Raw genomic sequence first — 18657 nt, 5'->3', positions numbered from 1 at the left:
TCGGTTTTTGGGGCGAGACAGATTTATGTCTGGGTCCGACCAAATGCCGAATACTATCCTTTGCCTCTCTCCTGGCGAGACGCTTGATCCTCCTTAGATGGAGAGATGTTGCCCCGCCCACTCATGCGCAATGGCTTAACGACATTATGGCCTGCTTGGACCTCGAAAAAATTCATTATTCAGTTCTTAATTCGGATCTAAAGTTCCATAAGGTCTGGGGACCTTTTATCGAGTACTTTCATAACCTTCCTCTTGACTAGGGTTTTTTTTTTCTTTTTTTTTCCTCTTTTCGGTCCCTTGCTTTCAGCTCCCTTTTTTTTCTGGTAGTAGGCATTATTATCCTCTGTTGCTAAGTGTATTCACAGTCTGGGAGTTTGACTGTCCTGACTTATACTCTCTATATTGTGTGGTGGTTGGTCTGGAGTTGTTGTTGTTTTTTTCTTGTGTTGTGGGGCTTGGGGAGGACACTAAGCTCACTTGTCTTTAATTTAGGTGCTTTTTTGTTAAATTCTCTTCCTTTGTAGCATATTGTTATTGTATGCTTAATTTTGCACTGTATTAATGCTCCTCATTGGGATTTGGGGTTTTTAATTTTGTAAAATGTTTTGAAAAACTAATTAAAAAAATTTATTTAAAAAAGTTTGATAGAGCCATGGTTTTCAAGAGATATTGGGAACTTGGTTAGGGAAAAGAGAGATATCTACAATAAGTATAGGCAGCATGGAGTAAATGAGGTGCTCAAGGAATATAAAGAGTGTAAGAAGAATCTTAAGAAAGAAATTAGAAAAGCTAAAAGAAGATATGAGGTTTCTTTGGCAAGTAAGGTGAAAATAAATCTGAAGGGTTTCTACAGTTATATTAATAGCAAAAGGATAGTGAGGGATAAAATTGGTCCCTTAGAGAATCAAGAGTGGACAGCTATGTGTGGCGCCGAAAGAGATGGGGGAGATTTTGAACAATTTCTTTTCTTCGGTATTCAATAAGGAGAAGAATACTGGATTGTATAAGGTAAGGTAAACAAGTAGTGAAGTTATGGAAACTATGACGATTAAAGAGGAGGAAGTACTGGTGCTTTTAAGGAATATAAAAGTGGATAAATCTCTGGGTCCTGACAGGATATTCCCTAGGACTTTGAAGGAGGTTAGTGTAGAAATAGGGGCTCTGACAGAAATATTTCAAATGTCATTAGAAACGGGGATGGTGCCGGAGGATTGGCGTACTGCTCATGTGGTTCCATTGTTTAAAAAGGGTTCTAAGAGTAAACCTAGCAATTATAGGCCTGTCAGTTTGATGTCAGTGGTGGGTAAATTAATGGAAAGTATTCTTAGAGATGGTATATATAATTATCTGGATAGACAGGGTCTGATTAGGAACAGTCAACATGGATTTGTGAATGGAAGGTCATGTTTGACAAAACTTATTGAATTTTTTGAAGAGGTTACGAAGAAAGTTGACAAAGATAAAGCAGTGGATGTTGTCTATATGGACTTCGGTAAGGCCTTTGACAAGGTTCCGCACGGAAGGTTAGTTAGGAAGGTTCAGTCGTTGGGTATTAAGAAGAGCATTAAGAAGCATTAAGCATTAAGAAGAGGGACGCCTCACGTCTTAATAAGCTGGTAAGGAAGGCGGGCTCTGTCGTGGGCAAAGTACTGGAGAGTATAACATCGGTAGCTGAGCGAAGGGCGCTGAGTAGGCTACGGTCAATTATGGAAAACTCTGAACATCCTCTACGTAGCACCATCCAGAGACAGAGAAGCAGTTTCAGCGACAGGTTACTATCGATCCAATGCTCCTCAGACAGGATGAAGAGGTCAATACTCCCCAATGCCATTAGGCTTTACAATTCTACCGCCAGGACTTAAGAACTTTTTAAAGCTATTATTAATGCTTTTTGAGATGGTGATTTAGATGCACATCATATTTTTTTTTACTGAGTTAAGTATTGTATGTAATTAGTTTTGCTACAACAAGTGTATGGGACATTGGAAAAAAGTTGAATTTCCCCATGGGGATGAATAAAGTATCTATCTATCTATCTATTAATATTGAAGTATTAAAATGGATTCAACAGTGGCTGGATGGGAGATGCCAGAGAGTAGTGGTGGATAACTGTTTGTCAGGTTGGAGGCAGGCCAGTGACTAGTGGTGTGCCTCAGGGATCTGTACTGGGTCCAATGTTGTTTGTCATATACATTAATGATCTGGGTGATGGGGTAGTAAATTGGATTAGTAAGTATGCAGATGATACTAAGGTAGGTGGCGTTGTGGATAATGAAGTAGGTTATCAAAGATTGCAGAGAGATTTAGGCCAGTTAGAAGAGTGGGCTGAACGATGGCAGATGGAGTTTATTGCTGATAAGTGTGAGGTGCTACATTTTGGTAGGAATAATCCAAATAGGACATACATGGTAAATGGTAGGGCATTGAAGAATGCAGTAGAACAGAGTGATCTAGGAATAATGGTGCACAGTTCCCTGAAGGTGGAATCTCATGTGGATAGGGTGGTGAAGAAAGCTTTTGGTATGTTGGCCTTTATAAATCAGAGCATTGAGTATAGGAATTGGGATGTAATGTTAAAATTGTACAAGGCATTGGTAAGGCCGAATTTGGAGTATTGTGTATAATTCTGGTCACCAAATTATAGGAAAGATGTCAACAAAATAGAGAGAGTACAGAGAAGATTTACTAGAATGTTACCTGGGTTTCAGCACCTAAGTTACAGGGAAAGGCTGAACAAGTTAGGTCTTTATTCTTTGGAGTGTAGAAGGTTGAGGGGGGGCTTGATAGAGTTATTTAAAATTATGAGGGGGATAGATAGAGTTGACGTGGATACGCTTTTTCCATTGAGAGTAGGGGAGATTCAAACAAGAGGACATGAGTTGACAGTTAGGGGGCAAAACTTTAAGGGTAACACGAGGGGGATTTCTTTACTCAGAGAGTGGTAGCTGTGTGGAACGAGCTTCCAGTAGAAGTGGTAGAGGCAGGTTCAGTATTGTCATTTAAAGTAAAATTAGATAGGTATATGGACAGGAAAGGAATGGAGGGTTATGGGCTGAATGCGGGTCAGTTGGACTAGGTGAGAGTAAGCGTTTGGCATGGACTAGAAGGGCCGAGATGGCCTGTTTCCGTGCTGTAATTGTTATATGGTTAATACAATGTTACATACCTGGATTATGGTTTTATTTCATTCCCGTCAGACCAGTGACGCCCCCATGTGTCTTACTTGTAATACTGTACTGTCTAATGAAGCCATGAAACCATAAAGATTGCAGGAACACACTTCCATAAAAGACAGCCTGAAAAGGCTACTTATGGTATTACTCGGTTCCAGAAGATGAAAGAAGCATTTGAAAAGTGTTGCACACACTTAAGTCATTTGTGAAGAAAGCTGAAAATAATTTTGATAGTAGTCTCATTGCTTGTTATTACATTTCCAAAATGGTAGCAAAGTGTGGAAAATCTCATACAATTGGTGAAAGATTACTAATACCTGCAGTATCAGAAGTGTGAATCACTGTTCTCAAATGGTCACCAGTATTTTAAAATCAATTCCATGTCGTATTGACAAAATGAGTGAAGACATTGAGTATCAACTTTGCACAGAGCTACGTAAAACAGAATTTGGGATACAACTGGATGAGTCAACTATGTGAGAAAATGAGACATTGCTAATGGCCATGTATATTTTATCAACAATGGAAAAGTTTTTGAAGAAATTTTCTTTTGTTAAAAAGTTAAAAACAAGTATCAACAGAGAATCAAAAGCGATATACTTTGGTGTCTGCTGTTTGTACTCGGGCTTTTGGAACAGACACCAGTATTGAATATTCAAAGTGGTTCTGCTGGATGGGATGTGCTGCTGTGGTAAATATATAAATTTATCTATATTCAAAATGTTAAAGCTGGTGATTCTAGCAGTTGAAACTGTAGGTAATTGTTTATTGCTATCTGTGTTGAAGAAGTATTAAACATCATGTCAAGACAGTGGGAGACTCTCTTGGATCCTTTTGGAGATTTGTTGTGAATAAAGACTTATATACTTCCCAGTTACAGCTTATGTTTACGTATACTGTAATTGATTTACTTATTTTTTCTCTCTTCTATATCGCGTATTGCATTGAACTGCTGCTGCTAAGTTAACAAATTTCACGACACATGACAGTGATAATAAACCTGATTCTGAGTTCTTGATGTAGTAGAAAAAAACAAGTTGCTGTCTGGTTTTGCAGCAATCCAAAAGACAATATTCATTTAATTACATTAACAGAAGTAAGGCATTCAGCACAGGATGTCCATGTCAGCCAAATATTAGAATATTCTTGGGGGTGGGGGGCAGTAAGTGGCACCCTGACTTGAGGCACGAGACCTGACCAGCCGTTAGTAGAGCAGGCACTTCCAAAAAAGAAGGATGAGGCATGAGAACACAGGAAATACCATAGCTCTGCAGGCAGTGAGCACTCGTCATCACAAAGTGTGGAAAATCTCATAAAACTGGTGAAAGATTAGTAATGCCTGCAGTATCAGAAGTGTGCATCACTGTTCTCAAAATGGACACCAGTATTTTAAAATCAATTCCTCTGAATAATAACTCTGTAGTTCGTCGTTTTGATTAGGAACACGATTTCTTGTACAACTGATGGAGTACCATATACACACACAAAAATATTCTAAATAGTAGAATATTTTGCTTGTTTTGCCAAGATAATGATGAAGAATTTGAATGTTTGCTTCTTCAAACACAGCTCAGGACACTAGTCACACCATAATCAATAATTCCATTCATAACTTTGTCTGAGGTCTTACAACATCTGCCTCTACAACCTCTCCACTAATTGTTCTAGCACTCTGGTTCCCTTTCCCCTACAATTCTAGTTTAAACCCCACCATGCAGCATTAGGATATTAGTCCCCCTCCAGTTCAAGTGCCAAATGTCCCTTCTGTACAGGCCCCACCTTCCCTGGAAGAGAGTCCAATGATCCAAAAATCTTCAGCCTCCCTCCTACACAACTCCTCAGCAACTGTATAATATTTGTAGTTCTGGCCTCACTAGCACGTGTAGCAATCCTGAGATCACAACCCAGGAAGTCCTGTCCTTTAACTTAGCATCCAACTCCCTGAACTCCCTGTGCAGAACCTAGTCACTCGTCTAACCCATGTCATTGGTACCTATATGGACCATGACTACTGGCTGTTCATTTAAGAATGTAGAGGACTTAATCCGAGATGTCCTGAACCCTGACACCTGGGAGGCAACATACCATCCGGGAATCTTTTTCTCATCCACCAAACCTCCTGTCCCTTGCCCTAACCAAGGAATCCCCTTTCACCACAGTGTACCTCTTCTCCACCCTGCTCTTCTGAGATGCAGAGGCAGACAGTGCCAGAGACCCAACCACTGTGACTTTTCTCTGTTAGGTCACCCCCCCAAATAGTATCAAAAGTGGTACACCTGTTGTTGACAGTATGATCACAGAGGTACTCTGCACAGGCTGTTAACCCCTTTCCCCTTCCTGACTGTCACCCAGTTTCCTGTGTCCTGCACCTTGGGTGTAATTAACTCTCTATATGTCCTATCTACCACCCCCTCAGCCTCCCAAATGATCCAGAGTTCATCCAGTTCCAGCTCCAACTCCTTAACACGGATTGTTAGAAGCTGTAGCTGGATGCACTTCTCGTAGATGTAGTCATTAGGGATACTGGAGGCCTCCCCACCTTCCCACATCCTGCAAGAGGAGCATTTAACTATCCTGCCTGGCATCTCTACCGTCTTAGCTGAGCAGATATAAAGAAGGGCAGGAAAAAAAACCTTGAGCTTTACTTTCCTTTGCTTTCTCTGAATGAAGCCTCTCTTTGCTGAAGCCTCCATAATTCCACTCTAACTCTGTCCACTCAGACGGTGGGAGCTGCAACGAAGGCTGCTGCGCTTGACCCTTCTTTCCTTTAATTTGCTATTGCTAATTAACCCTAAACACCGATCGGTCACCGGTCAGAGCTCAATTTACGCCACCACAATCCACCGCTGCCTTTTTCTACTCAGTCAGTGACCTGATTGAAACCCCCTTCACTCAAACTTCTGCTGTCTGGATTGGTGGCTGGTCAGAGCTCAATTTACCACGTGCCACATGTGCTGTGTTCTCTGGCCTCTTGATAATCGGACATCTCAAAGAGCTCTGGAGTCACTCATGGATTGAAACTCATTTGGGGAATAGGAATACATGGCGAGTGACGATGGAGATTGCAATGTTTCCCCCTCTCATTTTACCTCCGTCCAAAGTTGTTTTGTTTCTGACATGTGGAGACTTCTTTTGAGGTTGATTCAAATTCACGTTCATTGTCATAGGCATATACTGTACGCACAGAGTATTTTCCAGCAGCAGAACAGCACATTACAAGGTAAGGACAAAGATTTTATCCAACTCCTGTGAGCAGCACACAAGTGCCATCACAAAAAAGGAACAAAAGCACATCTATTTTCATAGAAGTCTGCATAGATTCAACATGTCACCAAAATCTATGGCAAACATCTATAGATGCATAGTGAAGAGTATCCTAACTGATTGCATCAGGGTACAGAAACGTCAATGTCCAGGAATGGGAAAGACTACAGGAAGTGGTGGATACAGCCCAGTCCATCACAGGCACAGCCCTCCTCACTATTTAGCTGCAAGAAATCAGTGTTCATCATCAAGGACCCCCACCATGGCCATACTCTCTTCTTGCTATTGCCATAGGGTAGAAAGTACAGAAGCTATAGGTTAAAGAACAGTTATTACCCTACAACCATCAGGCTTCTGAACCAATGTGGATAATTTCACTCACCACAAATCTAAATTGATTCTACAACCTACTGTTACGTACCCCGTAACTGGGTGTCTTACCAGCAAAGACAGAACTATCCGTTGGAGTCTGGTACTATTTTCAAAACAGTGTTTATTAGTAAAATATACAAATCAATATCAACAATGCAAATATACAGATAATACACGTTAGCAATACTAAACCTAAAAGTGTGGGTATAATAATAATCAATAATAAACAAGCTCTATCGTTGTCTAGGGGATAAGGAATTATCATGGGAAAGTATAAAGTTCAGTTCAGTTCATGTAGGCTGAGGTAGTAGTTGGTTCTTTTGTTGTAACCGTTGGTTGGAGGGAGAGAGAGAGAGGGAGAGCAAACAGTGACAGCTACAGTCATTCAAACCTTCCTTTATTTTCTTGATCCGTCGATATGTTGTTGTGGCCATTCAGGCATGACCCCTCTGTCCTTTAGCTAGACCGTTCTTCTATGGTGGACTCGTCACCCAGGCAAGGGTGGATACACACACAAGCCCCCACCGGCCTCGCTATAAACACTGTGAGAGTTAAAATTGACCGATCTTTCGTTCGGTCTCCGATGCCCCACACTTTTCTCGTGGGTTCCAACACTTAAGCAGTGCTCACTAGTGTGTCTCTTGGTGCATCTGAGGGGTGTCTCCCCAGACCTCACTTTTATCCCTACTCACGGGGTCTCAGGTGTCAATCAGTTTTGAATGGCTTAGCCCATCAAACCAGCCCACTCCGGCTGTCCACTGAGGAATTTTAATGAACAGAATGGTACCAATTAAACAGCCCTCTCCAAAAGACATAACAGTAAATCAATGGCTCCTCTCCTCTCTCTTATCAGCAGCAGATGTTCCAATTTGTTTTCCTCTTATCTGTGTGTCTCTCTCATTCTCTCTCATGAGCAGCGTGGTAACAGTAACAGTTTGTGATTCTCCCAGGGGAGGGGGACATGGGCAATCTTGCACCCTTCTGCCCATCAGAGCTGTTCATCCTTCGTAACACTACAGACTCACTTTCAAGTACTCTAAAACTCATATTCTCAGTATTATTGTATACTTTTTGCATACTAATTTGTCTTCTTCTGCACATTGGTTGCTGAGTCTTTGTTTATGTATAGGATTTTGTAATTCTATTTATTTCTTTATTTTTCTGCAATTGTCTGCAGGAAAATGAACCTCAAGATAGTATATGGCAACATACATAGAAACATACTTTGACAATGCATTTTATTTTGTCAACTATGCACAACATCAGCGACCATTTTCTGATCATCATGATTTTATCTTAAACAGGGTGTCCTCTTGGGTATTTGCATTTTGTATGGGATATATTTAACATATGATAACCAATTTCTAGGCAATAACCCCAAAGCCACAGAAATGCTTTAGAGCCTGTATCACGCTTCAGTGAGGGCTAAACATATTGCTCAGCACCAAGCTCCCTGCACCTCACTCCATCAGCCCCTCACAGCTAGATATATTCCCCCATCAGGAAGGATCTGTTCTATAAATTATTTGCTTCCCCACCATTCAAAGTCCAAGATGTGCAAACAAAATCAAAAGGTATCTTCCGACATGAAAGAATTTGTCAATCAAAACTGAATTTCAAAAGAATTCCTCCAGTTAATAGAAAATGAATGGAGACCAAGTTTTCTGTAATAGCGAAGTCTGGGACCAGAGGGCCCAGCCTCAGAATAGAAGCACGTCCCTTCAGAACAGAGATGATGAGAAATTTATTTCGCAGAAAGTGCTGAATCTGTGGAATTCATTGCCGCAGATGGCTGTGGAGGCCAAGTCATTGGGTATATTTAAAGCGAAGGTTGACAGGTTCTCGATTAGAAAGGGCAAGAAAGGTTATGTGGAGAAGGCTGGAGAACGAGCTTGATGGAATGGCAGAGAAGACTTGAGGGGTCGAATGACCTAATTATGTTTATATGTTTTATGGTCTAATTCAGCTAGTTTTTGCTTCTGCCAGACTTACAGAATTCATTGTCAAGAAGCACCCTGATGGGACAATTACAGAAACTGAGCACACAAACTTAAGTAAGAGCACAGCATTTGTATCCATCATCATCCAGGATCATCAGCCATCTACAAGAAACAAACTCGGACTAGTCAGCAACTCAGCACCAGGACTATGGATACATTTGACTCTGTACAGTCAATAACAGTTGGGCCCCTTACCTAAGAAAGGATGTGCTGGCATTGGAAAGGATCCAGAGGAGGTTCATGAGAATGATTCCAGGATTGAAAGGATTAACTTATAGAAACATAGAAAACCTACAACACAATACAGGTCCTTCGGCCCACAATGCTGAGCCGCACATTACCTGGGGTTTCCCACAGCCCTCTATTTTTCTAAGCTCCATATACCTATCCAGCAGTCTCTTAAAAGACCGTATTGTATCTACCTCCACCACAGTCACCGGCAGCCCATAACACACACTCACCACTCTCTGCGTAAAAAACTTACCCCTGACATCTCCTCTGTACCTATCTTCTATCTGCACCTCGATGTCCGTTACTATTGGGTGGTCTATAACAAACACCCAGAGCTTCCACCCACAGAGACTCCATAGACAATCCCTCCATGGCTTCCTCCTTTTCTGACAGTACCTCTGATCAACAGTGCCATACCCCCCCTCTTTTGCCTCCCTCCCCATCATTTCTGAAACATCTAAAGCCTGGCACTAGAAGTAACTATTCCTGCCCTTGAGCCATCCAAGTCTCTGTAATGGCCACAACATCATAGCTCCAAGTACTGATCCATGCTCTAAGCTCATCCGCTTTGTTCATAATACTCCTTGCATTAAAATAGACACATCTCAAACCATCGGTCTGAGTTCATCCCTTCTCTATCACCTGCCTATCCTCCCTCTTGCGCTGTCTCCAAGATTTCTCTATTTGTGAGCCAACCGCCCTTTCCTCCATCTCCTCAGTTTGGTTCCCACCCCCCAGCAACTCTAGTTTAAACTCTCCTCAATAGCCTTAGCAAACCTCCCCACCAGGGTATTGGTCCCCCTGGGTTTCAAGTGCAACCCATCCTTTTTGTACAGGTAACACCTGCCCCAAAAGAGGTCCCAATGATCCAGAAATCTGAATCCCTGTCCCCTGCTCCAATCCCTCAGCCACGCATTTATCCTCCACCTCACTCTATTCCTATACTCACTGTCATGTGACACAGGCAGTAATCCCGAGATTACTACCTTTGTGGTCCTGCTTCTCAGCTTCCTTCCTAACTCCCTGTAGTCTGTTTTCAGGACCTCCTCCCTTTTCCTACCTATGTCATTGGTACCAATATGTACCACGACCTCTGGCTGTTCTCCTTCCCACTTCAGGATATCTTGGACACGATCTGAAACATCCCAGGCCCTAGCACCTGGGAGGCAAACTACCATCCGTGCTTCTTTCCTGTGTCCACAGAATCACCTAACTGACCCCCAAACTATAGAGTCCCCTATCATTGCTGCCATCTTCTTCCTTTCCCTACCCTCCTGAGCCACAGGGCCAGACTCTGTACCAGAGGCACAGTCACTGTTGCTTCCCCCAGGTAGGCCGCCCTCCCCAACAGTACTCAAACAGGAGTACTTAATGTTAAGGGGCCAGCCACAGGGGTACTCTCTAATATCTGACTCTTGCCCTTCCCTCTCCTGACTGTTAGCCACTTATCTGCCTCCCGAGGCCCCAGTGTGACCACTTGCCTACAGCTCCTCTCCATCACCTCCTCACTTTCCCTGACCAGACAAAGGTCATTGAGCTGCATCTCCAGTTCACTAACCCAGTCCCTAAGGAGCTGCAGCTCGACGCACCTGGTACAGATATGGCCATCCAGGAGGCTGGGAGTCTCCAGGACCTCCCACATCTGACACCGAGTTTTAGAAGCATCGCCTTTTGAAAATGTCCTCGATGCCAGGGAGGGTAGTGCCCTGATGGAGCTGGCTGAGTATGCAACCGTCTGTAGATGTGTAGTGGCCCCTCCATAACAGATAGTGACGCAACCAGTTAGAATGCTTTCCACAGTACCTCTGTAGAAATTTGCTAGAGTCTTTGGTAACATACCAATTGTCCTCAAACTCCTAATGAAACATAACCTTCACACCTCTGCAAATTATTTAAGAGACTTAACCAGCTCCTTTCGCAGTACTGAAATTCAACATATTACCACTACTACCACTGACATAACCAGCTGCTGTGCTAATTTTTTTTCTTCATTACTTGCAAAAGAGAGGAAAAAATAGTGAGGTGGTGTTCATGGGTTCACTGTTCGTTCAGAAATCTGATGGTAGAGAGGAAGAAGCTGTTCCTAAAATTTTGAGTGTATAGCTTCAGGCTCCTGCAACTCCTCTTTAATGGTGTAATGAGAAGAGGGCATTTGCTGCGTGGTAGGGTTCCTTAATGACTGGTGCTGCCGTTTTTTGAGGCATAGGCTTTTAAAAAGGTGCAGAGCATCAGGACTATGAATGCCAGACTGGGTAACAGCATGTTCCCTCAAGCTGTGAAACTAATGAATACCCTGTCACCACTGAGGTCTCGTGACCAGGACATCAAGCTGTTTACCTGTGTTACATACTACATGCACTTTGCACATCTAAGTTCTAAGTGCTATGTGTGGTATATGTATTGTGAGTGCACTATGGTCATGAGGAATATTGTTTTACTTGGTTATATACACATATAAATATATATATATATACGCACATGTACATAACCAAGTAAAACAACATTCCTCATGACCATAGTGCACTCACAATACATATATCACACATATATATATCACACCACCATCAGAGAGCCCAGTTCCACCCCCACAACATCACTGGCCTTACGAATGAGTTTGTTGATTCTGTTGGTGTCTGCTACCCTCAGCCTGCTGCCCCAGCACATAACAGCGTAATGGACTCTCTGATGGTGGTGTCTGAAAAGAGGATGCTGTCCAAGTTGCATGCCATCTTGGACAATGACTCCCATCCACTCTATAATGTACTGGTTAGGCACAGGAGTACATTCAGCCAGAGACTCATTCCACCGAGATGTAACACTGAGTGTCATAGGAAGTCATTCCAACCTGTGGCCATCAAACTTTACAACTCCTCCCTCCGAGTGTCAGACACCCAGAGCCAATAGGCTGGTCCTGGACTTATTTCCACTTGGCATGATTAACTTATTATTATTTAATTATTTATGGTTTTATATTGCCTTATTTCTTTACTATTCTTGGTGCGGATGTAATGAAACCCAATTTCCCTTGGGATCAATAAAGTATGTCTGTCTGTACAGTTAGATGACAATAAACTTTAACTTTAATTTGACGATAAAGATGATAATACCTTTTTCAGATTTGTTTTTAATACAACATAAAATCCTGAATTGAATGTCTAGATAATACTATTATCCAAAAACATAGGTTACAGTAGCACAGTGATTGTTTACATCCAGAAGCCTGAAATATGATAGCTGGGAATTCAGATTCAAGTAGTTAATGAAATGGAAATAAAAATTAACATCTGTAATGCAATCATGAAACTACTGGAATATGTCCTTCAGGGAAGGAAATAGAACATAGAACTTAGAACAGTCCGCACAGTACAGGCCCTTCAGCCCACATTATTGTTCTGACCTTTTAGCCTTCTTAAAATCCATCTCACTCTTTCCTCCTACATAGCCCTCCATTTTTTCTATAATTCATGTGTCCATCTAAGTCTCCTAAATGCCCCTAATATATCTACCACCACCACTAGTATGTCTTCCCAAGCACTCAACAATCTCTGTGTAATGAACTATCTCTCATTTCCCTCCTATACTTTTCTCAAATCACCTTAACACCTCTCCCATTGACCGCCAGTATTGGCCATTTCCACACTGGAAATAAGTCTCCAACTATCCATTTGATCTATGCCTCCTATCATCTTGTACACGTCTATCAATCACATCTCATCCTCCTTCGTGCCAAAGAGAAAGCCCCAGCTTGCTCAAATCTCTGCACCCTCTCTAAAGCTTCTACATCCTTCTTATAACGAGGCAACCAGAATAGAACATGGTATTTCAAGTGTGGTCTCTTTAGGGTTTTATTTAGCTGTAACATTACCTTGCGATTCTTGAACTCAATATACTCCCTTTGTCCTGGTTTGGCTTATATGTAACTCCAGATCCACCAAATGACTTCCTTTTAACCTTCTCCTCAGTTCATAAACACCATAATCACTGGCTTCGTCAGTTATGTTCTTATCTTGTGGGTGTATAAATAACACTCCTTCAGTTCTGAGAATACATTTTGAACCCTACCTCTTGTCCACAGTTAAAAATAACTAAATACTCCCACAGCAAAATCTGCACTTTTGTTATCTTCTTTTAGGAATGATTATCACTTTTGTTATCAAATTGTGATACAAAATCCAGAATGGTAACTCTGTTTTTGCATTGATGTGAATTATAGGAAAAGCCCATTCAGCCCTACTGATCCAGGTTATGTATTTACAATCCTTGCAAATCTTCTCTCAAACTCCTACATCCACTCAAATTAACATACATCTTTTTCTCCAAGGATTCATCCCACCATCTAGGCAATGCTCTCCTCGGGTTTCTACCATCACGCAGGAGGTGCACAATCAGGTTCAGGTACAATTATTACCCATCTATCATCAGGCTCCTGAACCAGCATAGATAACTTCACTCAGCTCAACACTGAACTAAAAAGTCTGGAGGTTTAGCCTTACCTAATTTTCGGTTTTATTACTGGGAAGTTACTATACAATATCTTACGTTTTGGCTATATTATATTAATCGTATAGATTGTCCTGTACAGGTTTCTTTAGATGCTAACTCTGTTAATAAATGTTCTAATATTTCTCTTCTTGGATCCTCACTTCCTTTATCTGTAAGTAAACTAACTGATAATTTAATAGTTAAACATACTCTGAGGATCTGGATACAATTTAGAAAACACTTTGGTTTACTGAGATTTTCCCATTTATTCTATTTTTTTTAAACCCTCCATGACTGATTTAGTTTTTAAAGAATGTGACAGGTTGGGTATTAAATGTTTTTGGGATCTGTTTGTTGGAGGAAACCTTTTTTAATCTGAGCAATTGTCAGCTAAATATAGCTTACCCAAAACTCACTTTTTTAGATATTTACAAGTCAGAGACTTTTTAAGATCTCAATTATGTACATTTCAATAAAGTATGTCTGCCTGTCTGACTTGTCCAAATCTTGGAAGGAAGTTTTTCAAACTTTTTCCTTACTTTTTAAAGTCAATTTTAAGCCTAATCCTCTGACAGCTCTATTTGGTATTGTTGCATGACAAGATATTAAGCTGAAGGCATCTGATTTACATATTTTGGCCTTTAGCTCTCTTATCGCTAGGAGGACGCTTTTGTTTAAATGGAAAGATGTTTTTCCTCCTACTCATGCTCAATGGTTATGTGACATTATGTCATGTTTAGATTTAGAGAAGATTCATTGTTCAATTTCTGAATCTCATCAAGACTTTCAAACATTGTGGGGACCTTTTCTGAATTACTTTTAAAACTTTCAATTCGTTGTTTAAACTCAGATGATGGCTATTATTGATTTTTATTATATGAGAAGGTATTTTACCTTCTTTTCTCCTTAATGAACAGCTTCGGTCTTGGTAGGGGTTAGATTCTTTTTTTTGTAATAAATTAGTTCAATTAACTATTGATTAACTTATATGAATACCGGGTAATGAGATTGTTATTATGAACAGATATAATGTAATTGGTAGTTTTAAAAAATGTTTTTTTACCTTTAATATACACTTTCTTGTACCCTATATTCTTCTGTGTAGAAACTAATAAAAATATTGGAAAAAGAAAAAGGAAAAAAACTTTGATAGCATCATCGTTCATAACATTCATCATAAGCAGACTGATATTTAGCAAGATCAGATTTTTTTTTAATTTTATGGACATGGTAAACATGTTCAACTTGCTCTGTTGAAACTGTAATGCAACAACTTGGCAAAAGACACATATATTTCTGGAGAACAAGGTGCTGGCTGTCCACTCTATCTATGCCTATTAACAACTTGTACACCTCTATCAAGTCACCTCTCATACTCCTATGCTCCAAAGAGAGAAGCCCTAACTCCTCAACCTTTCCTCATGAGACAAGCTTTTCTCCAGGCAGCATTCTAGAATATCATGTCTTCAGCTTCTCTAAAGCCTACACATCCTTCCTAGAATGAAGTGACCAGAACTGAACACAAAACTCCAAATGTGGTCTAACCAGAGTTTTACGGAGCTGCAATGTTACCAAGTGACTCTTGAACTCAATCATCAGAATAATATAGCAGAAATATCAGAAGGGGAGATGTGAGAGAGAGTCTCACTGAACTCCCATCTACTGCTCTCCAACTCTTCCCTCCTTACTTCTCAAGCACCCTCCCCACCATTTTCTAATTCTGACTATTGCCCCCTTGCTTTTCAGTCCTGATGAAGAATCTTGGCTCAAAATGTCAACTGTTTATTTCCATCTATAGCTGCTGCCTGACTTGCTGAGATCCTCCAGCATTTTATGTGTGTGTTACTGTGGATTTCCAGCATCTGCAGAATCTGCTGGTATTTATGGTTCTGCAGTGCAGGTGTTTGGTATAACTGCAGGGATGTTGTCTGGACCCATGGCCTTTGTGTCCAGTGCTCTCAGTAGCTTTTTGATGTGATATAGGGAGGATCCAGTTGGCTAGAGACTGGCTTCTGTGATGGAGAAAGCTGAGATGGATCACCTGTTTGGTACTTCTGGCTGAACACAATTATAAATTTTAGGCTATTTAACATGTCACACTTTTCTTTATCAACATCATTGCACCACATCTTGTGTGCACCCACAACAAAATACACTGCAACCACTCACCAAAGGTATTTTAACAGCACCTTCCATAAGACATAGCAGCAGATTTGGTCCATCGAGTCTGCTCCATCATCCCATCACGGCTGATTTATTATTCCTCTCAACCCCATTCAACTGCCTTTTCTCCTTAACCTTTGATGTCCTTACTAATCAAGAGCTTATCAACCTCCACTTTAAATACACCAAATGATATGGCCTCCACAGCTGTCACTGGCAATGAATTCAACAGATTCACCACTATCTGGCTAAAGAAATTCCTTCTCATCTCTGTTTTAAAGGGACATCCTCCTATTCTGAGACTGTGCTAGATTCCCCCACAGTAGAAAATATCCAAACCCATGATCTGTACCAGTAAGAAAGACCAGGGATTTGAGAATGAGAAATAATGAAGATACCACCACTCACAGGTTCACCTTCAACACCCATTCATGCATTCACCAATAAGATGTGCTTTCACCAACTGCCAGCATACACTAATCTAATTTGTGAATCAAAATTAAGATTTTTTATTTCTGTTTTTCCCATTATCCATACTCTAGTACAGATATGGTCGACTGCATTAATTCCTGGTTGGTAGGCAAGGGTGAGTCTTTTCTATACTCATAAACAGAAGAGATCCTGAGCAACACACACAAAATCCTGGAGGAAATCAAATGGGCTGCCTGACCTGCTGAATTCCTCCAGCATTTTGAGTCTACACTTATTGCAGTTTAGAAGAATGAGAGGTCATCTTAATGAAAGACAAAAATCTTAGGAGGATTAACAAGACAGATGCTGCAAGTTTGTTTTTCCTACTAAGACTGCAAGTATCTGCAATGAAGAGTGCATTATTTCAGAATAAATAGTTGCTCTTTTAAGGCAGGAATAAGGCAGGTTCTAAGTCTGCTTGAACTCAACATTTCCCAGTCTGTCACCATGTTTTTAAAAAAAAGAGATCTATTATGTTTTGTGCACTGACTCAGACTCAGATGTAATATCACTGGCATATTGTCATGAAATTTGTTGTTATGCAGCAGCAGTACATTGCAATACACAATAGTAAAAACTGTAAATTACAATAATATATATATTAATGAAATAAGTAGTGCAATAAGAAAAAAAAGTAGTGAGGTAATGCTCAGAAATCTGATAGCAGAGGGGAAGAAGCTATTCCTAAATCGTTGAGTGTGTGCACTGAATTGGACAACTTCACATTTTTCCCACAACACATTCCAACTGCTACACCCCTATCCTCTCACTTAGCAGGAATATAATCTCCTAATGTCTCTTTACATCCTCATCCCCACACATTGAAACAAGCTGAAACATGATATTTGGTCCCCTCACCCAAAATGCTTATATAAACTGTTACAGCGACTCGTCCCTACAATACTCCACTAAGCACATTCTGCCAACCTCAAAAAAAAATTATTCCCTCTCTTTGTTTTTGGTCTATATTTTTAAAAATCTGATTGTAAACAATATTACAATGAAAGGCTTTAATGAGAGACTTTCCAGTATCCCAACTTAAATTCCCTCTTATCTTGCCCTCGACATTTAAGTCCCCAATTAGATAGCAAATCATTGTGGCCCTAGCATGAATCCCTGTGACATCCCACCAGTTTGCCAGCCTGAAAAAAGCACTCTTTTGTTTATTTATTGAGATGAAGTGTGAAATAGCCCTTCAGCCACACCACTCAGCAACCCCTAGGTTACAACTGGAAGGTTTTCAGATTGTGGGAAAAACCCCATTATCCATGGGGAGAACGTACAAACTCCCCGCAGGCAGTGTCGATAATTGAACCCAGGTCCCTGGTGTTGTAAAGCGTTGTGCCGTGCACTATTTACCATGCCATGTAACTTTCTGTAGAAATCTGGAATTTTCTCCTGCAAAAGACTCTGAATGATCAGACAATGTGTGCTTTCATGACCAACGCTAAGATATATATTTGTTTGTGTGGATATTGGGGAATATGAGCCAAAGCAGGTAAAATGAAGTTATTATATGGTTCAACCATACTGAAGCGATCGCCCCACGGCGCTGGAAGGCTGAATATCCTCCTTTTCCACTTTATTCAGTGCCAGGAATTACGGGCTAACTCTTGCCATGACCCCTCAGCCGTGAAGATATTGGATAACTATGCTTCTACAGATTAAAGTGCATCGAAGAAACGACAGAGGTCGACAGCGACTGAATGATAATGGATGTAAGAACAATCCTTTTTCCACCATTTGGTGATTGAGGTAAAAATTATTCTTCGCTAAAAGACTTATTGACCTGGCAGTGAAGAGCATTGCCGAATTCTGCGAGAACAGACTTCAGGATCCAGCACCCGTTCGGTTTTTTTTTCACTCGTTTGATCCTCCATGAGATCGACTCACCCACCGATGGAGTCAAGTGCCGCCTGGGTGCTTCCTGCACTCAATGCATCGGCGCTCTAACTCCGCAGATGCGTGCCCCAAAGATATTAACCTAAAAATGCTGACTTGCAACCATCCTCCGTAATTAACCCGAAGCGAACTCACAGTGGCTCACTCACTTCCTCAGGCAACAACTGCTCAAAAAAAAAACTATCCCCGTTTCACGCCTCACAAGTTTCGAACGTACCTGGTTGCAGTCGCCTTCCAGAAGAACACCCTTTGAGCCACGTTTGTATTCCATGATGAGCGTTAAGGAGACAGCAATCCTGAAACTCTTTGTTGGCAAGTCTTCTTACATAGTTGCTGACTGACAGCTAGAGTCCGAGGCGCCAGAGCGCAGGCGCAAAGCTCCCTCAGGCCGTGGGCGGGAAAAGACAAACACACAGGTAGGGGGGCTCTTATAACAACAGCGCAAAGCTGTCAAACGTCTTCAGAGATCCCTCTGTAATCCTTTTTAAACGATCATAGTGAATAACATGGTTGAAAATATTGCCTTATAAAGTTACTTCGGTGAATAATATATGAGAATTTTTATGCTGAAGCTGGTCATTTCGACCAAATTATATGGT

The 18657-nt window shown here is 41.0% G+C and overlaps 1 protein-coding gene across 1 annotated transcript in view; it reads right to left on the bottom strand.

The window, feature by feature from the left end:
* The window catches only part of prkag2a (protein kinase, AMP-activated, gamma 2 non-catalytic subunit a), a 515738-nt gene extending 497325 nt beyond the window's left edge, over positions 1-18413 (bottom strand). Inside the window, exon 1 of the mRNA XM_073054948.1 lies at positions 18276-18413. Coding sequence (XP_072911049.1) covers positions 18276-18329 — 54 coding nt within the window. The 5' untranslated portion in view covers positions 18330-18413. The remainder of the gene's footprint in view (positions 1-18275) is intronic.
* Positions 18414-18657: the final 244 nt, after the last annotated feature.

This window comes from Hemitrygon akajei, chromosome 8, assembly GCF_048418815.1.
Source record: "Hemitrygon akajei chromosome 8, sHemAka1.3, whole genome shotgun sequence".
NCBI classification, from domain to species: domain Eukaryota; kingdom Metazoa; phylum Chordata; class Chondrichthyes; order Myliobatiformes; family Dasyatidae; genus Hemitrygon; species Hemitrygon akajei.
This window is presented reverse-complemented; position numbering and strand designations above follow the sequence as displayed.